Source organism: Bombina bombina, chromosome 7, assembly GCF_027579735.1.
Source record: "Bombina bombina isolate aBomBom1 chromosome 7, aBomBom1.pri, whole genome shotgun sequence".
In the NCBI taxonomy this organism is placed as follows: Eukaryota; Metazoa; Chordata; class Amphibia; order Anura; family Bombinatoridae; genus Bombina; species Bombina bombina.
In genome coordinates this window covers 237,538,008-237,563,100 of record NC_069505.1, presented here as the reverse complement: position 1 = coordinate 237,563,100, position 25,093 = coordinate 237,538,008, and the positions used below count along the sequence as shown (strand labels likewise).

The 25,093-nt window shown below is 46.4% G+C and overlaps 2 protein-coding genes across 4 annotated transcripts in view; one reads left to right on the top strand and one right to left on the bottom strand.

Moving 5' to 3' along the window:
- LOC128666204 (single-strand selective monofunctional uracil DNA glycosylase) overlaps positions 1-12,493 on the bottom strand; it is a 78,432-nt gene extending 65,939 nt beyond the window's left edge. The window contains exon 1 of the mRNA XM_053720671.1: positions 12,345-12,493. The gene's annotated coding sequence lies outside the window, so the exon portion shown is untranslated. The remainder of the gene's footprint in view (positions 1-12,344) is intronic.
- SPTY2D1 (SPT2 chromatin protein domain containing 1) overlaps positions 12,471-25,093 on the top strand; it is a 128,383-nt gene continuing 115,760 nt past the window's right edge. For all 3 annotated transcript variants that reach the window (XR_008403217.1, XM_053720670.1, XM_053720669.1), the window contains exon 1: positions 12,471-12,682. Coding sequence is in view for 2 of the 3 variants with exons in the window: in XM_053720670.1 (XP_053576645.1) it covers positions 12,623-12,682 (60 nt within the window). In the remaining variant the exon portion in view is untranslated. The remainder of the gene's footprint in view (positions 12,683-25,093) is intronic.

Sequence of the window (25,093 nt, the reverse complement as noted above, 5' to 3'; positions counted from 1 at the left end):
TAGAAGATGTTATAGTACCCCCTCAATTATTGTAGGTCTATATATGTATTTTAGAATTTTTCTTATTAGGCATGTGTCTTCATTGACGGACAGTTGTGTTTTTGTTATCCACACGTAGTGCCCCCACATGGTTGTTCTAAAATCTATAGAATTTATTATATAGTTCCAACTAGGAGGCTATATCTCCTGTTTTGTACTTTGTCACTACGTAACCCTAGTATTAAAGGGCCACTGTAAGTAAATATTTTCTATTACTAACTACCCCAAATACGCTTTTTATCAATAGCATTTCATTAACATATCTCTACCGTATATCAGAAATCTTGTCTGCAAATTTAATTGTTTTCCAAACCCACTCCGTGGGTATCCTTTGCTCTGTACCAATCCGTTTACAATACCTAGGTTTCAAAATGGCGCTTTAAACACAAAGTTATTGGTTTAAGTATTTAGAACATGCAGTGCTGAAAATAGTGGGCAGGATAACGTGACATCATCGGCGAATAAAAGATATAACTTTTATAACGTTATGAAACTTCGTTTTGGAGAAAATATAGGTCAGTAGGTTTTAATTAATGTTTATTAACTTTAATATGTTAGTTGTTTAGCTTAAAAATTATAACAGAAAGTAATCCTTTAAGTATACAGTAGTGTACATATACAGTTCTGTCCCGTCAGGTACTGAAAAGATATTAGATATCTTGTGTTTCACAAAAAGCATTTATAAGATATTGCCTCATTCAATCCTCTGGGTGCGGTGGATTGTAATTCGTGAATCCATCTACATTCTTTTTGTAGTAACATCTTTGTGATGTCTCCTTTTCTGCCTTTGACTTTTAGTTGCTCCATTGCAAAGAAAAATATGTCATATTTATGTCCCTGATGTGCACTATTCATGTCGTGCCACCGGTACATCCCTGTTCCATTTTATATCGCCTATGTGTTCTAGGACCCTAGTCCGTAGTTCTCTAGATGTTTCTCCCACATAGATTCTGGGGCATTTGCACATTGCAACATAAATAACTCTTTTTGATCTGCAGTTCAGAAAATCTTTAATTTCATATTGTTTTCTTGTATATGGGTGGTCAAAGATCTTGGTAGGGGTCATATTTTTACAGGCTTGGCATCTACCACATTTGTGGAAACCTTTTGTTTCTCTTAACCATGTTCTAGGTTGTTCTTTTGAGTAGTGGCTGTCCATTAATAAATCTTTTAGGTTCCGTGACCTTCTATAGGTTATTAATGGGTTAGCAGTGATTACTTCTCTTAGGTCATCATCCTCATGTAGTACGTGCCAGTGTCTTTGGAAGATGTTTTTAATGCTTACATTTTTGTCATCATAAGTCCCTATTATTCTTATAGGTTGTGGCATATTGTTAAATTGATCTTTCACAATAGGGGTGAAGATAGGGGTGAAGATCTATCTAAAGCTTTTTCTCTTTGATTTGCCCTTTTTAAACATCTCCCTGGATATCCCCTTTTTTGAATCTTTTCCTTAATTCTGTTGCTTCTGCTTCAAAATCTGAGTCTGTGCTGCAGTTGCGTCTGGCTCTCAGATATTGGCCAAATGGAATGCCCAGCTTCTGTTTTTTTGGGTGAAAACTCTCCCATTGAAGAAGACTGTTGGTGGATGTCTCCTTTCTGTACAGTTTGGTGTTCAAAATACCATCCCTCTCTTTTCTGATTTCCAAATCTAGAAAGGAAATTTGTGTGTCATTTATTGTTGAGGTATATCTCATCCCATCTGTGTTGTCATTTAGCCATAGCATAAAGTTACTGAAATCTTTTTGTGTGCCAGTCCATAAGATCAAGACATCATCTATATATCTAATATATAGATCCATGAATTTCATATATGGATTGATGTCCTCATTCAATATGCTTTTATGTTCGATCCACCCCAAAAATATATTTGCATAAGTCGGGGCACAGCATGTGCCCATTGCTGTACCCCTTTTCTGCAAATACATTTTTTTGTTAAACAGAAAATAATTATGTTTCAATACATAATTCAAAAGATCAATAACAAAGTAATCTTCCTCATTCCCTTTTGGGTTTATAGTTCTCTGAAAAAAAGCAACTGCTTCCAGTCCCAAATTATGGGAAATGTTGGAATAGAGGCTTTCAACATCAATGCTAGCTAATAGTGTGTTGTCATCTATTCTGATATTAGCTAGATATTTCAAGACATCTTTTGTATCTTGTACATATGAGGTTATGGTATGTACAAAGTGTCTCAATTTTTTGTCTATAAATATGCTGACGTTCTCTGTTAGACATCCATTCCCAGAGACTATAGGTCTCCCGGGTGGTTTTTCCATACTTTTATGGACTTTTGGTAGGCTGTAGAAGGTTGCGATTCTAGGTACTGTGTTATACATAAATGAATGTTCTGCTTTAGTTATTGTTCTTTCTTGTAAACCCCTATCCAGCAAAGATTTTAACTCTTTGCCAAAGGTTTCCGTTGGATCATGTGTAAGGACTTTATAATTCTCCACATTCTCTAAGATGTCATTACACATATGTTCATATTGTGTGTTATTCAAAATAACCATATTCCCTCCCTTATCTGTATTTTTAATGGTAATACCCTTGTTATTCTGCAGTTCTTTGAGGGCCATTCGTTCTTTATACGTTATGTTCTTTTTAATTTTACTTCTTGGATTAAGTCCCTCTATCTCTGTAGTAACTAGGGAAACAAACTTATTAATTAGTGGGTATTTCGAAATTGATGGCATGAATTTACTTTTTGGTTTAACAACACTCTCTTTTCTTGTGCCTGATGCCTCATCATTTTCATTCAATAGTGTCAGCATTAAGTTAACCATGTCATGGTCTTCTTGTGCAATACCCAGATCATTAAGGGAGTTAGTATTTGACATTTTATGAAACTTATGTAGTGCTAGTTTTCTAGCGAATAGGTGTGTGTCCTTAATCCAATTGAATGTATCATAATGTGGGGTTGGTATAAATGTTGAACCTTTGGTTAGTAATGTATGATGTTCCTTAGATAGGGTTATGTCTGCCAGATTAATAATTTGTAAATTTTGCGTATTTACTTTTGTTTGTTTGGGGGTTTCGATTTGTTTTGCTGTCTTGTTCTTATGGTTCTCTTTGGGGGGAACAAATCCTTTTCTAAAAAAGTTCTTGTTATGGATGTTCAGTTGTGGCAACACTTGCTATTGGTAACTGGCTTACTTCTTCATCTGAAGGTTCAGAATCAGTAGTTGAATTATCAGGGGTGGTATTCTTATTACTACCTCTATTATCTTGTGTGTATCTAAAATTTCTTCGTTTCTGATTTATCTTATAAATGTTTCCTTTATGGTGGTCAGACCAATCCCTTTGTAGTTTTCTGTTCTTAGCTTCGCTAAGTTCTTCCTTTAGCTTATCTATATGAAATTTAAGTTTTACATCCAATGTCTCAAAGTCTTTATGTGTAGTGAATTTATTTGTTTGTACCTTTGCTTCATCTATTAGTTTTGTTAGTTGTTCATATTGTTTTCTTTCGTATTCTAAAGTTAGCTTCATAAGATCTAGAGAACATTGTGTAAGGATTTCCTGCCACCTTAATACAAAATTTTCATCTGTAATGTGAAAAGAGGGAGCTAACTGAATTCTCAGTCCTCTAGGGATAAGTTTGTTCTTAACATAACTTTCTAGGCTAAAACTTCCCAGAATGATTTGACTTGTTTCTTCATTATTTTTGCAATACTTTTAAAAGCTTCTTCTATGTTAGTGGCTTGTGGGCATACATTCCCAACGTTTAGAGTAAATACTCTCTCTGCTTCTTGCTTCCATTGGTCAAAATCTATGGTAGAGGATAGGTAGCCAGCCATAGCTAACAACCTCACTACCACTCAAATCCCAAATTCGTAAGTGTGAATTAAATCACTTGTAATAATGGTAATATAATTAGGGAAGTTGAGGGGATTTCTGGTATTTAAGCCAAGTGTAGAATTATACACTATGATACATACAAAAACAATTTATTAAAAAATTACACTTTATTTAACAAATATGCAAAAAAGACATTACCATAGATGGAGTGCTGCAGCTAATTAGATGGTATGGGTGAAGTTACTTCCAACCACCTTGAGTGAAAACTAGCTGTCCAGCATCAATCTATAATTGCCTGTAACATATACATTATACAATAGCACAGCCTCAAGCTGTTGCCTATATATGTTTGCCTGTAACATATACATTATACAATAGCACAGCCTCAAGTTGTTGCCTATATATGTTTGCCTGTAACATATACATTATACAATAACACTACCTCAAGTTGTTGCCTATATATGTATACGTTTGCCTGTAACATATACATTATACAATAACACAGCCTCAAGTTGTTGCCTATATATGTATATGTTTGCCTCTAATGTATACATTATACAATAACTCAGTCTCAAGTTGCTGCCTATAGATGTTTGCCTGTAACGTATACATTATACAATAACACAGCTTCAAGTTGTTGCTTATATATGTATATGCTTGCCTGTAACATATACGTTTTACAATAGCACAGCCTCAAGTTGTTGCCTATATATGTATATGTTTGCCTGTAACATATACATTATACAATATCACAGCCTCAAGTTGTTGCCTATATATGTATATGTTTGCCTGTAACATATACATTATACAATAACACAGCCTCAAGTTGTTGCCTATATATGTATATGTTTGCCTGTAACATATACATTATACAATAGCACAGCCTCAAGTTGTTGCCTATATATGTATATGTTTGCCTGTAATGTATACATTATACAATAACACAGCCTCAAGTTGTTGATTATATATGTATATATGTTTGCCTGTAACATATATACATTATACAATAACACTGCCTCAAGTTGTTGCCTATATATGTATATGTTTGCCTGTAACATATACATTATACAATAACACAGCCTCAAGTTGTTGCCTATATATGTATATGTTTGCCTCTAACGTATACATTATACAATAACACAGCCTCAAGTTGTTGCCTATATATGTATATGTTTGCCTCTAACGTATACATTATACAATAACACTGCCTCAAGTTGTTGCCTATATATGTATATGTTTGCCTGTAATGTATACATTATACAATAACACAATATGTTTGCCTGTGACATATACATTATTCAATAACACAATACGTTTGCCTGTAACATATACATTATACAATAACACAATACGTTTGCCTGTGACATATACATTATACAATAACACAATATGTTTGCCTGTAACATATACATTATACAATAACACAATACGTTTGCCTGTGACATATACATTATACAATAGCACAATGCGTTTGCCTGTGACATATACATTATACAATAACACAATACGTTTGCCTGTGACATATACAGGTAGCCCTCAGTTTACGCCGGGGTTAGGTTCCAGAAGCAATGGTTGTAAATCTAAACCGTTGTAAATTGAAACCCAGTTTATAATGTAAGTCAATGGGAAGTGAAGGAGTTAGGTTCCAGGCCCCTCTCAAAATTGTCCTAAGTAATACCTAATACATTATTTTTAAAGCTTTGAAATGAAGACTTTAAATGCTAAATAGCATTATAAAACTAATAAAATAATCACACAACACAGAATATATAATTAAACTAAGTTAAATGAACAAAAACATTTGCTAAACAGCATTATAAACCTAATAAAATAATCACACAACACAGACTTCACTTGCATTTTTCTGCAAACAGTTCTTTCTATGCATTCCAATCTGGACTGATTTATAGACAGGAAGTTCTTGTTCCTTTGAAATCTGCTTGATAGCTCAGGTCTGGTTAAACTGATTAATTTCAGCTTGCTTGGCTTTGCTGCAACACAAGTGGACAGCTCCACCTACTGGCTATTTTAATAAATGCACTACTTCTCAATGCTTTTCAATAGCAGTCACATGACTGGAAAAAAGGTTGTTATTCTGAAACGGTGTAAATTGAACCGTTGTAAAACGAGGGCCACCTGTACATTATACAATAACACAGTACGTTTGCCTGTGACATATACATTATAATAACACTAGTACTAAAGCCTGTGTACACGGGCCATTTTTTGCAGTACAGCGGTCCTACCCCTTGCTCTCTCCCCCCTCTCTTTTGCGCTCTCTCCCCCCTCTCTTTTGCTCTCTCTGCCCCCTCTTTTGTTCTCTACCCCCTTCTTTGGCTCTCTCCCCCACTCTTTTGCTCTCTCTCCCCCCTCTTTGGCTCCCTCTCCCCCCTCTTTTGCTCTCTTTCCTCTTTTGCTCTCTCTCTTCCCCCTCTTTGGCTCTCTCCCCCCTCTATTTGGCTCTCTCCCCCCCTCTATTTGGCCCTTCTCCCCCCTCTCTGGCTCTGTCTTTCAAACACTTTGCCTCTCTGGCCACGCCCCCATCGCGGCACCGCGCCCGGCCATGCTCCATCGCGGCGACACCCGCCCAGCCACGTCCCTTGCCACGCCCGGTCATGCCCATCGCCGCACCCGGTCACGCCCCCTGACACTCCGCTTCAGCCTTGCTCTGTGCTGAGTGTCAGGATCCAAACTGCCAGGTATGTTTGTCACGTGCAGTCTCTACTGCGCATGACTGCATCTGACAAACATACTTGGCCATTTATTATATAGGATATACATTATACAATAACACAATAAGTTTGCCTGTGACATATACATTATACAATACGTTTTCCTGTGACATATAAATTATACAATAACCCAATATGTTTGCCTGTGACATATACATTATACAATAACCCAATATGTTTGCCTGTGACATATACATTATACAATAGCACAATACGTTTGCCTGTGACATATACATTATAATAACATATACATTATACAATAACACAATATGTTTGCCTGTGATATATACATTATACAATAACACAATACCTGTGACATATTGTCAGGGTTTTTTTTTTCCCTGTTGTGTTTGCCATGTGCTGCTGGCAGCCATTTTACTCACCTCTCTTCCTGACTTGGTGCATTGTGGGGGATGCTGCTCATTTCCTGCACTTCCTTTTATGGCCAGACTGGTGTGCATCATCCATGTGAGACAGGATACAGTCTCAGAATTGTGATGTCATCACTTATTATTTAAAGGGCCTCTGTTCAGTATGCTTTGCCTTTGCGTTGTCTCAGACCTGTTTGTGAGAGTTCCTGTGTATTACGTGGCTGCCTGGCGTCCTTCCTGGTTCCTGATCCCTGGCTTGTTCCTGACTCTGCTGTTTTCCTTGTTCCTGATTCCGGCTCGTCTGACTACTCGCTTTGGCTCCTGACTCAGCTCGTCTGACTACCAGCTCTGGTTTTGACTCCTGGCTTGTTATTTGACTTGTGGACTTTTTATTATATTTTGCTATTAATAAAGGTGTGATTATTTTTGCACTTCTCGTCTCAGTCTGATTCCTGGCACCAGGACACATATACATTATACAATAGCACAATACGTTTGCCTGTGACATATACATTATACAATAGCACAATACGTTTGCCTGTGACAAATACATTATAGGCTGTGTTATTGTATAATGTATATGTTACAGGCAAACATATACATATATAAGCAACAACTTGAGGCTGTGCTATTGTATAATGTATATGTTACAGGCAAACATATACATATATAAGCAACAACTTGAGGCTGTGCTATTGTATAATATATATGTTACAGGCAAACATATATAGGCAACAACTTGAGGCTGTGTTGCAGCAGGATGTTGCCTATATATGTATATGTTTGCCTGTAATGTATACATTGTACAATAATACAGCCTCAAGTTGTTGCCTATATATGTATATGTTTGCCTGTAACATATACATTATACAATAGCACAGCCTCAAGTTGTTGCCTATATATGTATATGTTTGCCTGTAACATATACATTATACAATAACACAGCCTCAAGTTGTTGCCTATATACGTTTGCCTGTAACATATACATTATACAATAACACAGCCTCAAGTTGTTGCCTATATATGTATATGTTTGCCTGTAACATATACATTATACAATAACACAGCCTCAAGTTGTTGCCTATATATGTATATGTTTGCCTGTAATGTATACATTATACAATAACACAGTCTCAAGTTGTTGCCTATATATGTATATGTTTGCCTGTAACATATACATTATACAATAACACAGCCTCAAGTTGTTGCCTATATATGTATATGTTTGTCTGTAACATATACATTATACAATAACACTGCCTCAAGTTGTTGCCTATATATCTATATGTTTGCCTGTAACGTATACATTATACAATAACACAGCCTCAAGTTGTTGCCTATATATGTTTGCCTGTAACATATACATTAACACAGCCTCAAGTTGTTGCCTATATATGTATATGTTTGCCTCTAACGTATACATTATGCAATAACACAGCCTCAAGTTGTTGCCTATATATGTATGTTTGCCTGTAACAAATACAATAGCACAGCCTCAAGTTGTTGCCTATATATGTATATGTTTGCCTCTAACGTATACATTATACAATAACACAGCCTCAAGTTGTTGCCTATATATGTATATGTTTGCCTCTAACATATACATTATACAATAACACAGCCTCAAGTTGTTGCCTATGTCACGGATACCAGACAGCTAAGGCTACCCCCAACCCCCCCTACAACCTCACCCCTGTTGTTTCTCAGTGGTTTGGGGCTCCTCAGAGCAACCACAATCTCTGGAAGCTTTTATTTGCTTGTTTTGTGAAGAGCTGGTGTATGACCAGGAAAACCCTCCTAGGCTGGCCGGGTTCCTGGAACTCCTGGTTGGCCGCTCACAATGGACACCCGCCTAATTCCTCTCAGGCTGGCCGGGCTCCTGGAACTCCCGGTCGGCCACAGGAAAGCAGGACACCCGCTAACTTTACCCCTGGTCGCTCCAGCAGCCCTTTGCCCCAGAGCTCCGCTCTTTTGGGGATTGGTAGCCCCTAGGGAGGACAAGAGCTGTGGCAATTATCAGAGGGGAGCTCCTTTGGAAACTGGGGGTTTTGGACACCCCTAACCCCATAACTTCAACGGACTGTAACTCCGGTCCCCAGTAACGAATCATGCTGATTTTTGGACTGTGACATCTGGGGGCCGAGAGCTTTAAAATGACACAATGGAAGTGCAGCTAGGATCACCCCGAAACCGCCACCCCTAGGTATTGGGATTATGTGAGACTGTGGCTCCTATGGAGGTGCCGGGCTGTCTGGAGGGGTGGGAATGGCAGGAAAACTCTGGCATTGTCTTCTGTTCTTATCAAGATGAGCTGTCTGTATAAAAGGAGTGTGTGTTTTCATTAAAATCAGTTCTTGTTTCACCTGAATGCTAGTCTGTCTACTTATTTGGGTGGGCTCCAGCTAAAATCACTTTCCTGGGCTACATAGCAGCCTGTTCCAGGCAGAGAAAGGATCATCAGGCAGAGCTACCTAGTCTGGGTAGCTGGAGTCTGCCACAGGGTGGGACCCTGGGTACTGATGCTGTCGGGCATCAGGGGTGGCTACAGGCTGTGGTCACTTGCTAGCTACATAGCTGCAGTCGGCAGGGAGGAAGCAGAACTCCTTTGGCGGAGCAACCCAGTCGGGGTAGCCGGAGTATCCGTCACATTGGCTGGCAGCGGTGGGATCTGCTTCTTCCACATGATTCCTGCTGACAGAGAAGGGCCACAGTAGCTCGTAACTATGGAAGCCGAGTACAAGAGGCACTGACCCAGCTGAACGGTCCTGGTTCTGAACTGGACCAGCTGAGCTGCAGGAGCCTTGTCCGCCAGCAATTATGGAGGGAGAGGCTTCAACAAGAAAAGGATTGTGATGGAAAGGTCCTCCCCACAGATGATGAGAGGTACTGGGTCCGGTGGGACTTGCGAGTGCTTTTCCTGGGAGAGCAGCCCATGGAGGAATGGCTATCGGAACTAGATCGACTGGTTTGGTCGGAGATGTGGGTGGAGGACGGCTATCGGGACCTCCGATGGCTCGCTATGCAAGTACGGCCATGGCTGGAGGATTGCTCCCCGACAGAGGGCTTTGGCTTCGGCGGCCCTGGGTTACTATTGGAAAAGTTGACAGAAGACCCAGAATTTGGGAGCGGGGGGAACTGAGAGTAACGAACATTGGCCACTCCCGAGAGCAGCTGTTGGATCTCTCGGGGGTACCCTGGCTGGTATCCAATATGGTACCGCTTATTGTCCAAGAATGGGGACTGGAAAAGGGATACAAGAGGCTGCTAGACCGAGTTCTGCAGCATGCCACGGAGTCTGCACAGAGCTGTGGTGCAGCACTCTGGGAATCATGGAGGTTGGCCTCAGCTGACTGGCAACAGAGCATAAGCGACGACAAGCTGCTAGATACAGATCAGCAGCCTGGGCCCGAGCTTATAGACCTGGACAAAGGAGCCACCCCAAAAGAAGCGCTGGCAACAGGGCAGAGAGCCCCCGGCCTCTGCCCAGCACCTCTAACAGCTCCAGGAAACCAGGGAGAGGAGGTAGGCGTCCTCCCTCCCCTTACACAGAACCCCTTCCCGGGAGAGGAGACAGTTGGTCTCTCTCCCCAGCGGCAGAGCCAGGAGCAGGGAGAGGAGACAGTCGGTCTCTCTCCCCAGCGGCAGAGCCATCCCCTGGGAGCGGAGGTAGTCGTCCTCCCTCCCCTTACGCAGAACCCCTTCCTGGGAGAGGAGACAGTCGGTCTCTCTCCCCAGCGGCAGAACCATCTCCTGGAAGTGGAGGTAGTCGTCCTCCCTCCCCTTACGCAGAAACCCTTCCTGGGAGAGGAGACAGTCGGTCTCTCTCCCCAGCGACAGAGCCATCCCCTGGAAGCCTGTATGTCGCTTGTCTTTCTATGGGAGTGACTTTTCAATAGCGATGTCTCGTGGCCAAAAGGTGAGACCACGCTATTTTAGCAAGCCTAATAGTGCTGCAAGACCCACGCTATTATACCCAGAAAATCCCTTAAAGGACCAGTAAATATAGTATTGTGCATAAACAACAATTGAATGACAAAAAGACAATGCAATAGCACTTAGTCTGAACTTCAAAGGAGCAGTAGATTTTTTTCTGACAAATTTCAAAGATATGTTTATTTCCACTCCTCCTGTATTATGTGACAGCTATCAGTCAATCACAAATGCATATACGTATAGTCTGAATTCTTGCACATGCTCAGTAGGAGCTGGTGACTCAAAAAGTGAAAATATAAAAAGACTGTGCACATTTTGTTAATGGAAGTAAAATGGAAAGTTGTTTAAAATTGCTGCTTTATCCGAATCGTGAATATTTAATTTTGACTTGAGTGTCCCTTTAACGACCAGTGATGTACAGGTTACATCACAGTTGTTAAGGTGTTAAAGGGATAGAAAGTTCAAAATTGAAATGTGCATGGGTGCATTTCAGTGTGAAACAGAAGCATTTATATTTTTCCATTAGAAAAAGTTCTTACTATTTGTCTGCGGCATACGCACATATGAGGGCCGTTAACCAGTATGCAAACAGCGCACCTTCTCAGACGCAATACACAGCTCTCCGCACTTAAATACTGGTGCACGGGGCGGCCCTCACAGGATATGTGTGTATGCCGCATAAAAACAGTAACTGTGTGATGTCCCATCCATACACACATGATAAGTGGGCTATTTATTTTTTTTTCCTTCAAACTCCCAGTAGTAATTTGCTGCTCCTAAGCCTACTCTTCAACAAAGGACACCAAGAGAATGAGATCAATTTGATAAGTAGATTGTAAAGTGTTTAAACATCTATACATTATCTAGAATCAAGCAAGTTAAAGGGACCCTAAACCCACATTTTTTCTTTACTGATTCAGATAGAGCAGCAATTTTAAGCAACTTTCTAATTTACTCCTATGATCAATTTGTCTTCATTCTCTTGGTATCTTTATTTAAAAAGCAGGAATATAAAGCTTAGGAGGTCCATTTTTAGTGCAGAACTTGGGTTACGTTCGCTTATTGGTAGCTAAATGTAGCCACCAATAAGCAAGCTCTATCCAGGGTGCTGAACCTAAAATGGACCGGCTCCTAAGCTTTACATTTCTGATTTTTTTTTTAAAAAGATACCAAGAGAACAAAGAAAAATTGACAAAAGAAGAAAATTAGAAAGTTGCTTAGAATTGCTGCTCTATCTGAATCAGTAAAGAAAAAAATGTGGGTTTAGGGTCCCTTTAATTTTGACTTTACTGTTCCTTTAAATTACACAAACGGGGCCATGTCAGGACACTGCTGGGAAAATAGCAATCCAAATACTTTACTGGCACAATAATAATCCCCATATTATAACAAAATCTTCTTACAAATAATTTAAAATTATAACAACGCTCAACCTAAACAACCAACTAAAAAAATATATATAAATACTCACACCACGGGCACGCGCGCGATGCAACCGGAACTCCCGTAATTGCTATCACGTGACATAACTAAGGGCAACTTTCCGGATATTCTTCAATTTGGGCGGAAGTGACGTGTCACTCATTGATGACGTTGATGGACAGAGTAATCTAGTAGTTTCTGGCAGTGAAGTGCGTCACGGTTGGTAGCTGAGAGTTTCTCGGGGTTCCCGGTCCTCGCCCCGCGGTACACGGTGAACGGTTCGCGCGGGGTGTCTGTCGCTGATTGCGGCCGGTGGCCGACCTCACCATGGATTTTTACAAAGTTCTAAAGGTGGCGGCTTCCAAAAAGGAAGGTGATGGTGTCCAGGTATGGAGGGGGGGGCAACAGCTGAGCCGGGTCACTGTTAGTGTGTGCGGGGGCAGCTGACCGGCTGTTGTAGGAGGAGAGCGGCCACATCAGGGATCAACACTAGTGCAAGCAGAGGCAGGGTACTGTCATTAGCTCAGTGACAGGGGGGAGCAGTTAGCACTAGTTCAAGCAGAGCTAGGGGACTGTCATTAGCTCAGTGACAGGGGGGGGGCAGTCAGCACTAGTGCAAGCAGAGCTAGGGGACTGTCATTAGCTCAGTGACAGGGGGGAGCAGTTAGCACTAGTGCAAGCAGAGCTAGGGGACTGTCATTAGCTCAGTGACAGGGGGGAGCACTAGTGCGAGCAGAGCCAGGGGACTGTCATTAGCTCAGTGACAGGGGGGAGCACTAGTGCAAGCAGAGCCAGGGGACTGTCATTAGCTCAGTGATAGGGGGGAGCAGTTAGCACTAGTGCAAGCAGAGGCAGGGGACTGTCATTAGCTCAGTGACAGGGGGAGCAGTTAGCACTAGTGCAAGCAGAGCTAGGGGACTGTCATTAGCTCAGTGACAGGGGGGAGCAGTTAGCACTAGTGCAAGCAGAGCTAGGGGACTGTCATTAGCTCAGTGACAGGGGGAGCAGTTAGCACTAGTGCAAGCAGAGCCAGGGGACTGTCATTAGCTCAGTGACAGGGGGAGCAGTTAGCACTAGTGCAAGCAGAGCTAGGGGACTGTCATTAGCTCAGTGACAGGGGGAGCAGTTAGCACTAGTGCAAGCAGAGCCAGGGGACTGTCATTAGCTCAGTGACAAGGGGGGAGCAGTTAGCACTAGTGCAAGCAGAGCAAGGGGACTGTCATTAGCTCAGTGACAGGGGGGAGCACTAGTGCAAGCAGAGCCAGGGGACTGTCATTAGCTCAGTGACAGGGGGGAGCACTAGTGCAACCAGAGAGCCAGGGGACTATCATTAGCTCAGTGACAGGGGGAGCAGTTAGCACTAGTGCAAGCAGAGCCTGGGGACTGTCATTAGCTCAGTGACAGGGGGAGCAGTTAGCACTAGTGCAAGCAGAGCCTGGGGACTGTCATTAGCTCAGTGACAGGGGGAGCAGTTAACACTAGTGCAAGCAGAGCCAGGGGACTGACATTAGCTCAGTGACAGGGGGAGCACTAGTGCAAGCAGAGCCAGGGGACTGTCATTAGCTCAGTGACAGGGGGAGCACTAGTGCAAGCAGAGCCAGGGGACTGTCATTAGCTCAGTGACAGGGGGGGAGTACTAGTGCAAGCAGAGCCAGGGGACTGTCATTAGCTCAGTGACAGGGGGAGCACTAGTGCAAACAGAGCCAGGGGACTGTCATTAGCTCAGTGACAGGGGGAGCAGTTAGCACTAGTGCAAGCAGAGCCAGGGGACTATCATTAGCTCAGTGACAGGGGGGAGCACTAGTGCAAGCAGAGCCAGGGGACTGTCATTAGCTCAGTGACAGGGAAAGCAGTTAGCACTAGTGCAAGCAGAGCCAGGGGACTGTCATTAGCTCAGTGACGAGCAGTTAGCACTAGTGCAAGCAGAGCCAGGGGACTGTCATTAGCTCAGTGACAGGGGGGGGAGCACTTGTGCAAGCAGAGCCAGGGGACTGTCATTAGCTCAGTGACAGGGGGGGAGCACTAGTGCAAGCAGAGCCAGGGGACTGTCATTAGCTCAGTGACAGGGGGAGCACTAGTGCAAGCAGAGCAAGGGGACTGTCATTAGCTCAGTGACAGGGGGAGCAGTTAGCACTAGTGCAAGCAGAGCCAGGGGACTGTCATTAGCTCAGTGACAGGGGGGAACACTAGTGCAAGCAGAGCCAGGGGACTGTCATTAGCTCAGTGACAGGGGGGAGCACTAGTGCAAGCAGAGCCAGGGGACTGTCATTAGCTCAGTGGCAGGGGGAGCACTAGTGCAAGCAGAGCCAGGGGACTGTCATTAGCTCAGTGGCAGGGGGAGCACTAGTGCAAGCAGAGCCAGGGGACTGTCATTAGCTCAGTGGCAGGGGGAGCACTAGTGCAAGCAGAGCCAGGGGACTGTCATTAGCTCAGTGACTGGGGGGAGCACTAGTGCAAGCAGAGCCAGGGGACTGTCATTAGCTCAGTGACAGGGGGAGCACTAGTGCAAGCAGAGCCAGGGGACTGTCATTAGCTCAGTGACTGGGGGGAGCACTAGTGCAAGCAGAGCCAGGGGACTGTCATTAGCTTAGTGACAGGGGGAGCAGTTAGCACTAGTGCAAGCAGAGCCAGGGGACTGTCATTAGCTTAGTGACAGGGGGAGCACTAGTGCAAGCAGAGCCAGGGGACTGTCATTAGCTCAGTGACAGGGGGGAGCAGTTAGCACTAGTGCAAGCAGAGCCAGGGGCTGTCATTAGCTCAGTGACAGGGGGAGCAGTTAGCACTAGTGCAAGCAGAGCCAGGGGACTGACATTAGCTCAGTGACAGGGGGAGCACTAGTGCAAGCAGAGCCAGGGGACTGTCATTAGCTCAGTGACTGGGGGGAGCACTAGTGCAAGCAGAGCCAGGGGACTGTCATTAGCTCAGTGACAGGGGGAGCACTAGTGCAAGCAGAGCCAGGGGACTGTCATTAGCTCAATGACAGGGGGAAGCAGTTAGCACTAGTGCAAGCAGAGCCAGGGGACTGTCATTAGCTCAGTGACAGGGGGAGCACTAGTGCAAGCAGAGCCAGGGGACTGTCATTAGCTCAGTGACAGGGGGAGCAGTTAGCACTAGTGCAAGCAGAGCCAGGGGACTATCATTAGCTCAGTGACAGGGGGGGGCACTAGTGCAAGCAGAGCCAGGGGACTGTCATTAGCTCAGTGACAGGGAAAGCAGTTAGCACTAGTGCAAGCAGAGCCAGGGGACTGTCATTAGCTCAGTGACAGGGGGGGGAGCACTAGTGCAAGCAGAGCCAGGAGACTGTCATTAACTCGGTGACAGGGGGGAGCAGTTAGCACTAGTGCAAGCAGAGCCAGGGGATTGTCATTAGCTCAGTGACAGGGGGAGCAGTTAGCACTAGTGCAAGCAGAGCCAGGGGATTGTCATTAGCTCAGTGACAGGGGGAGCAGTTAGAACTAGTGCAAGCAGAGCCAGGGGACTGTCATTAGCTCAGTGACAGGGGGGAGCAGTTAGCACTTGTGCAAGCAGATCCAGGGGACTGTCATTAGCTCAGTGACAGGGGGAGCACTAGTGCAAGCAGAGCCAGGGGACTGTCATTAGCTCAGTGACAGGGGGAGCACTAGTGCAAGCAGAGCCAGGGGACTGTCATTAGCTCAGTGACAGGGGGGAGCAGTTAGCACTAGTGCAAGCAGAGCCAGGGGACTGTCATTAGCTCAGTGACAGGGGGAGCAGTTAGCACTAGTGCAAGCAGAGCCAGGGGACTGTGATTAGCTCAGTGACAGGGGGAGCAGTTAGCACTAGTGCAAGCAGAGAGCCAGGGGACTATCATTAGCTCAGTGACAGGGGGAGCAGTTAGCACTAGTGCAAGCAGAGAGCCAGGGGACTATCATTAGCTCAGTGACAGGGGGAGCAGTTAGCACTAGTGCAAGCAGAGCCAGGGGACTATCATTAACTCAGTGACAGGGGGGAGCAGTTAGCACTAGTGCAAGCAGAGCCAGGGGATTGTCATTAGCTCAGTGACAGGGGGAGCAGTTAGCACTAGTGCAAGCAGAGCCAGGGGATTGTCATTAGCTCAGTGACAGGGGGAGCAGTTAGCACTAGTGCAAGCAGAGCCAGGGGATTGTCATTAGCTCAGTGACAGGGGGAGCAGTTAGAACTAGTGCAAGCAGAGCCAGGGGACTGTCATTAGCTCAGTGACAGGGGGGAGCAGTTAGCACTAGTGCAAGCAGATCCAGGGGATTGTCATTAGCTCAGTGACAGGGGGAGCAGTTAGCACTAGTGCAAGCAGAGCCAGGGGACTGTCATTAGCTCAGTGACAAGGGGGGAGCAGTTAGCACTAGTGCAAGCAGAGCCAGGGGACTGTCATTAGCTCAGTGACAAGGGGGGAGCAGTTAGCACTAGTGCAAGCAGAGCCAGGGGACTGTCATTAGCTCAGTGACGAGCAGTTAGCACTAGTGCAAGCAGAGCCAGGGGACTGTCATTAGCTCAGTGACAGGGGGGAGCAGTTAGCACTAGTGCAAGCAGAGCCAGGGGACTGTCATTAGCTCAGTGACAGGGGGAGCAGTTAGCACTAGTGCAAGCAGAGCCAGGGGATTGTCATTAGCTCAGTGACAGGGGGAGCAGTTAGCACTAGTGCAAGCAGAGCCAGGGGACTGTCATTAGCTCAGTGACAAGGGGGGAGCAGTTAGCACTAGTGCAAGCAGAGCCAGGGGACTGTCATTAGCTCAGTGACAGGTTGGAGCAGTTAGCACTAGTGCAAGCAGAGCCAGGGGACTGTCATTAGCTCAGTGACAAGGGGGGAGCAGTTAGCACTAGTGCAAGCAGAGCCAGGGGACTGTCATTAGCTCAGTGACAGGGGGGAGCAGTTAGCACTAGTGCAAGCAGAGCCAGGGGACTGTCATTAGCTCAGTGACAGGGGGAGCAGTTAGCACTAGTGCAAGCAGAGCCAGGGGATTGTCATTAGCTCAGTGACAGGGGGAGCAGTTAGCACTAGTGCAAGCAGAGCCAGGGGACTGTCATTAGCTCAGTGACAAGGGGGGAGCAGTTAGCACTAGTGCAAGCAGAGCCAGGGGACTGTCATTAGCTCAGTGACAGGTTGGAGCAGTTAGCACTAGTGCAAGCAGAGCCAGGGGACTGTCATTAGCTCAGTGACAAGGGGGGAGCAGTTAGCACTAGTGCAAGCAGAGCCAGGGGACTGTCATTAGCTCAGTGACAGGTTGGAGCAGTTAGCACTAGTGCAAGCAGAGCCAGGGGACTGTCATTAGCTCAGTGACAGGTTGGAGCAGTTAGCACTAGTGCAAGCAGAGCCAGGGGACTGTCATTAGCTCAGTGACAAGGGGGGAGCAGTTAGCACTAGTTCAAGCAGAGCCAGGGGACTGTCATTAGCTCAGTGACAAGGGGGGAGCAGTTAGCACTAGTGCAAGCAGAGCCAGGGGACTGTCATTAGCTCAGTGACAGGGAGCAGTTAGCACTAGTGCAAGCAGATCCAGGGGATTGTCATTAGCTCAGTGACAGGGTGAGCAGTTAGCACTAGTGCAAGCAGAGCCAGGGGACTGTCATTAGCTCAGTGACAAGGGGGGAGCAGTTAGCACTAGTGCAAGCAGAGCCAGGGGACTGTCATTAGCTCAGTGACAAGGGGGGAGCAGTTAGCACTAGTGCAAGCAGAGCCAGGGGACTGTCATTAGCTCAGTGACAGTGGGAGTAGTTAGCACTAGTGCAAGCAGAGCCAGGGGACTGTCATTAGCTCAGTGACGAGCAGTTAGCACTAGTGCAAGCAGAGCCAGGGGACTGTCATTAGCTCAGTGACGAGCAGTTAGCACTAGTGCAAGCAGAGCCAGGGGACTGTCATTAGCTCAGTGACAGGGGGGAGCAGTTAGCACTAGTGCAAGCAGAGCCAGGGGACTGTCATTAGCTCAGTGACAGGGGGAGCAGTTGGCACTAGTGCAAGCAGAGCCAGGGGATTGTCATTAGCTCAGTGACAGGGGGGAGCTCTGCTTGCACTAGTGCTAACTGCTCCAACCTGTCACTGAGCTAATGACAGTCCCGTGGCTCTGCTTGCACTAGTGCTAACTGCTCCAACCTGTCACTGAGCTAATGACAGTCCCCTGGCTCTGCTTGCACTAGTGCTAACTGCTCCCCCCTTGTCACTGAGCTAATGACAGTCCCCTGGCTCTGCTTGCACTAGTGCTAACTGCTCCAACCTGTCACTGAGCTAATGACAGTCCCCTGGCTCTGCTTGCACTAGTGCTAACTACTCCCACTGTCACTGAGCTAATCACAGTCCCCTGGCTCTGCTTGCACTAGTGCTAACTGCTCCCCCTGTCACTGAGCTAATGACAGTCCCCTGGCTCTGCTTGCACTAGTGCTAACTGCTCCCCCCTGTCACTGAGCTAATGACAGTCCCCTGGCTCTGCTTGCACTAGTGCTCCCCCTGTCACTGAGCTAATGACAGTCCCCTGGCTCTGCTTGCACTAGTGCTAACTGCTCGTCACTGAGCTAATGACAGTCCCCTGGATCTGCTTGCACAAGTGCTAACTGCTCCAACCTGTCACTGAGCTAATGACAGTCCCCTGGCTCTGCTTGCACTAGTGCTAACTGCTCGTCACTGAGCTAATGACAGTCCCCTGGCTCTGCTTGCACTAGTGCTAACTACTCCCACTGTCACTGAGCTAATGACAGTCCCCTGGCTCTGCTTGCACTAGTGCTAACTGCTCCCCCCTTGTCACTGAGCTAATGACAGTCCCCTGGCTCTGCTTGCACTAGTGCTAACTGCTCCAACCTGTCACTGAGCTAATGACAGTCCCCTGGCTCTGCTTGCACTAGTGCTAACTGCTCCAACCTGTCACTGAGCTAATGACAGTCCCCTGGCTCTGCTTGCACTAGTGCTAACTGCTCCCCCCTTGTCACTGAGCTAATGACAGTCCCCTGGCTCTGCTTGCACTAGTGCTAACTGCAAGGGGGGAGCAGTTAGCACTAGTGCAAGCAGAGCCAGGGGACTGTCATTAGCTCAGTGACAGGGAGCAGTTAGCACTAGTGCAAGCAGAGCTAGGGGACTGTCATTAGCTCAGTGATAGGGGGGAGCAGTTAGCACTAGTGCAAGCAGAGGCAGGGGACTGTCATTAGCTCAGTGACAGGGGGAGCAGTTAGCACTAGTGCAAGCAGAGCTAGGGGACTGTCATTAGTTCAGTGACAGGGGGAGCAGTTAGCACTAGTGCAAGCAGAGCCAGGGGACTGTCATTAGCTCAGTGACAGGGGGGAGCACTAGTGCAAGCAGAGCTAGGGGACTGTCATTTGCTCAGTGACAGGGGGAGCACTAGTGCAAGCAGAGCAAGGGGACTGTCATTAGCTCAGTGACAGGGGGGAGCACTAGTGCAAGAAGAGCCAGGGGACTGTCATTAGCTCAGTGACAGGGGGGAGCACTAGTGCAACCAGAGAGCCAGGGGACTATCATTAGCTCAGTGACAGGGGGAGCAATTAGTACTAGTGCAAGCAGAGCCTGGGGACTGTCATTAACTCAGTGACAGGGGGAGCACTAGTGCAAGCAGAGCCTGGGGACTGTCATTAGCTCAGTGACAGGGGGAGCACTAGTGCAAGCAGAGCCAGGGGACTGTCATTAGCACAGTGACAGGGGGAGCACTAGTGCAAGCAGAGCCAGGGGACTGTCATTAGCTCAGTGACAGGGGGGAGTACTAGTGCAAGCAGAGCCAGGGGACTGTCATTAGCTCAGTGACAGGGGGAGCACTAGTGCAAACAGAGCCAGGGGACTGTCATTAGCTCAGTGACAGGGGGGAGCAGTTAGCACTAGTGCAAGCAGAGCCAGGGGACTGTCATTAGCTCAGTGACGAGCAGTTAGCACTAGTGCAAGCAGAGCCAGGGGACTGTCATTAGCTCAGTGACAGGGGGGGGGAGCACTAGTGCAAGCAGAGCCAGGGGACTGTCATTAGCTCAGTGACAGGGGGGGGAGCACTAGTGCAAGCAGAGCCAGGGGACTGTCATTAGCTCAGTGACAGGGGGAGCACTAGTGCAAGCAGAGCAAGGGGACTGTCATTAGCTCAGTGACAAGGGGAGCAGTTAGCACTAGTGCAAGCAGAGCCAGGGGACTGTCATTAGCTCAGTGACAGGGGGGGACACTAGTGCAAGCAGAGCCAGGGGACTGTCATTAGCTCAGTGACAGGGGGGAGCACTAGTGCAAGCAGAGCCAGGGGACTGTCATTAGCTCAGTGACAGGGGGGAACACTAGTGCAAGCAGAGCCAGGGGACTGTCATTACCTCAGTGGCAGGGGGGAGCACTAGTGCAAGCAGAGCCAGGGGAACTGTCATTAGCTCAGTGGCAGGGGGAGCACTAGTGCAAGCAGAGCCAGGGGACTGTCATTAGCTCAGTGACTGGGGGGAGCACTAGTGCAAGCAGAGCCAGGGGACTGTCATTAGCTCAGTGACAGGGAGCAGTTAGCACTAGTGCAAGCAGAGCCAGGGGACTGTCATTAGCTCAGTGACAAGGGGGGAGCAGTTAGCTCTAGTGCAAGCAGAGCCAGGGGACTGTCATTAGCTCAGTGACAAGGGGGGAGCAGTTAGCACTAGTTCAAGCAGAGCCAGGGGACTGTCATTAGCTCAGTGACAGGGAGCAGTTAGCACTAGTGCAAGCAGAGCCAGGGGACTGTCATTAGCTCAGTGACGAGGGGGGAGCAGTTAGCTCTAGTGCAAGCAGAGCCAGGGGACTGTCATTAGCTCAGTGACAGGGGGGAGCAATTAGCACTAGTGCAAGCAGAGCCAGGGGACTGTCATTAGCTCAGTGACAAGGGGGGAGCAGTTAGCTCTAGTGCAAGCAGAGCCAGGGGACTGTCATTAGCTCAGTGACAGGTTGGAGCAGTTAGCACTAGTGCAAGCAGAGGCAGGGGACTGTCATTAGCTCAGTGACAGGTTGGAGCAGTTAGCACTAGTGCAAGCAGAGCTAGGGGACTGTCTTTAGCTCAGTGACAGGGGGGAGCAGTTAGCACTAGTGCAAGCAGAGCTAGGGGACTGTCATTAGCTCAGTGACAGGGGGAGCAGTTAGCACTAGTGCAAGCAGAGCTAGGGGACTGTCATTAGCTCAGTGACAGGGGGAGCAGTTAGCACTAGTGCAAGCAGAGCCAGGGGACTGTCATTAGCTCAGTGACAGGGGGAGCAGTTAGCACTAGTGCAAGCAGAGCTAGGGGACTGTCATTAGCTCAGTGACAGGGGGAGCAGTTAGCACTAGTGCAAGCAGAGCCAGGGGACTGTCATTAGCTCAGTGACAAGGGGGGAGCAGTTAGCACTAGTGCAAGCAGAGCCAGGGGACTGTCATTAGCTCAGTGACAAGGGGGGGAGCAGTTAGCACTAGTGCAAGCAGAGCCAGGGGACTGTCATTAGCTCAGTGACAGGGGGAGCAGTTAGCACTAGTGCAAGCAGAGCCAGGGGACTGTCATTAGCTCAGTGACAGGGGGAGCAGTTAGCACTAGTGCAAGCAGAGCCAGGGGACTGTCATTAGCTCAGTGACAGGGGGAGCAGTTAGCACTAGTGCAAGTAGAGCCACAGACTGTCATTAGCTCAGTGACAGGGAGCAGTTAGCACTAGTGCAAGCAGAGCCAGGGAACTGTCATTAGCTCAGTGACAGGGAGCAGTTAGCACTAGTGCAAGCAGAGAGCCAGTGGTCTGTCTGTGTATTAGAGACTATCATACAAACCTTAAAATGACAGAGACAGGGGACAGTTGGCATGGGTGCCTGGAAAGCCAGGGGTCAGTCAGAGGCTAAGTGAGGGGAGCAGCTGGCACAGGTACCCGGAGAGTCAGGGGTCAGTCAGGTTCTCGGTGAGGGGAGCAGCTGGCACAGGTGCCCGGAGAGCCAGGGGTCAGTCAGAGGCTTATTGAGGGGAATAGTTAGCACAGATGCCCGGAGAACCAGGGGTCAGTCAGGGTCTCGGTGAGGGGAGCAGCTGGCACAGGTGCGCAGAGAATCAGGGGTCTGTCAGGGGCTCAGTGAGGGGGACAGTTGGCACAGGTGCCCAGAGAGCCAGGGGTCAGTCAGAGACTAAGTGAGGGGAGCAACTGCCACAGGTGCCTGGAGAGTCAGTGGTCTGTCAGGGTCTTAGTGAGGGGAGCAGCTGGCACAGGTGCCCGGAGAGTCAGGGGTCTGTCAGGGGTTCAGTTTGGGGAACAGTTGTCACAAGTGCCCGGAGAGTTAGGGTCTCAGTGAGGGGAACTGTTGGCACAAGTGCCGGGAAAACTAGAGGTCTGTCAGGGGCTCAGTAACGGTGCAGTATGTTCATAACAGTGAATTAACCCCTTAGTGACCAGAGCACTTTTCCATTTTCTGTCCGTTTGGGACCAAGGCTATTTTTACATTTTTGCGGTGTTTGTGTTTAGCTGTAATTTTCTTCTTACTCATTTACTGTACCCACACATATTATATACCGTTTTTCTCGCCATTAAATGGACTTTCTAAAGATACCATTATTTTCATCATATCTTATCATTTACTATAAAAAAAAATATAAAATATGAGGAAAAAATTGAAAAAAACACACTTTTTCTAACTATGACCCCCAAAATCTGTTACACATCTACAACTACCAAAAAACACCCATGCTAAATAGTTTCTAAATTTTGTCCTGAGTTTAGAAATACCCAATGTTTACATGTTCTTTGCTTTTTTTGTAAGTTATAGGGCCATAAATACAATTAGCACTTTGCTATTTCCAAACCATTATTTTTCAAAATTAGCGCTAGTTACATTAGAACACTAATATCTTTCAGGAATCTCTGAATATCCATTGACATGTATATATTTTTTTTTAGTAGACATCCCAAAGTATTCATCTAGGCCCATTTTGGTATATTTCATGCCACCATTTCACCGCCAAATGCGATTAAATACAAAAAATCGTTCACTTTTTTACTAATTTTTTCACAAACTTTTGGTTTCTCACTGAAATTATTTACAAACAGCTTGTGTAATTATGGCTTAAATGGTTGTAAATTCTTCTCTGGGATCCCCTTTGTTCAGAAATAGCAGACATATATGGCTTTGGCGTTGCTTTTTAGTAATTAGAAGGCTGCTAAATGCCACTGCGCACTACACGTGTATTATGCCCAGCAGTGAAGGGGTTAATTATGGAGCATGTAGGGAGCCTTTAGGGATAATTTTAGCTTTAGTGTAGTGTAGTAGACAACCCCTAGTATTGATCTAGGCCAATTTTGGTATATTTCATGCCACCATTTCACCGCCAAATGCGATCAAATTAAAAAAACCGTTAAATTTTTCACAATTTTAGGTTTCTCACTGAAATCATTTACAAACAGCTTGTGCAATTATGGCACAAATGGTTGTAAATGCTTCTCTGGGATCCCCTTTGTTCAGAAATAGCAGACATATATGGCTTTGGCGTTGCTTTTTGGTAATTAGAAGGCCGCCAAATGCCGCTGCATTTCACACGTGTATTATGGCTAGCAGTGAAGGGGTTAATTATGTAGCTTGTAGGGAGCTTGCAGGGTTAATTTTAGCTTTAGTGTAGAGCTCAGCCTCCCACCTGAAACATGAGACCACCTGATCCCTCCCAAACAGCTCTCTTCCCTCCCCCACCCCACAATTGTCCCCGCCATCTTAAGTACTGGCAGAAACTCTGCCAGTACTAAAATAAAAGCTATATTTGGGCCTTTTTTGTGTTTTTTAAGCATATTTACATATGCTGCTGTGTAGGATCCCCCCTTAGCTCCCAGCCTCACTGATCCCCCACCAAACAGCTCTCTAACCCTCCCCCTCTGCCTTAATGGGCGCCATCTTGGGTACTGGCAGCTGTCTGCCAGTACCCAGTGTAGTAAAAAAAAATGTGCCTTTTTATTTTTTTAAATGATCTTTTCTGTAGTGTAGCTTCCCCCCCCCCCAAGATCAACCCCCCCACCCCTTCCAGGTCCCTTAGCTGTTTATTTACAGCTTTAATAACTTTTTTTGATTACTTTACCCAGTTTATTTTTCTGTAGTGCAGCGGTTCCCTCCCGCTCCCGCCCCGTGCACGCGCCCGCCCGCCGCCCCCCCGTGCACGCGCGCGCTCCCGTGCGCGCTCCCGCCCCTCCCGCCCCCGATCCCGCCCCCCTCCACTCCATTCGGCACATCGATGGCCGACCACCCGCCTCCCAGACTTGCTCCCACCCACCAACGATACCGGCCACCGATGTCCGGTGCAGAGAGGGCCACAGAGTGGCTCTCTCTGCATCGGATGGCCAAGGGGGGTTATTGCAGGATGCCTCGATATCGAGGCATCACTGCAATAACCGGAAAGCAGCTGGAAGCGTGCAGGATCGCTTCCAGCTGCTTTCCAGACCAAGGACGTACGCCACACGTCCTCGGTCATTAACTGACTTTTTTTTGAGGACGTGTGGCGTACGTCCTTGGTCATTAAGGGGTTAAGCCCACATGAAAGCTGACAACATTGCAGTGTATTTTTATTATGTATTTTGTTACTTATGTAACTAACTTTTTTACCCTAAAAAAATAGGGATTTTTCAGTGCTCCATGAGAGGTTGGAGCAGAGCAGAATGATGACCTTGCAACGTTCTGCCCAGAGATTGCAGGAGGCTTTTTATATCTGTGTTAATTAATGAAAAATTTAACAAAATTTGAGTTTTAAATAAAATGTGAATTCAGTTTTTTTGCAATACAGTTCTTAAAGGAGCAGTAAATACAGTAGATTTGCATAAACAAATGCAGGATAAGACAATGCAATAGCACTTAGTCTGAACTTCAAAGGAGTATTAGATTTTTTTTTCTAACACATTTCAAATTTGTCT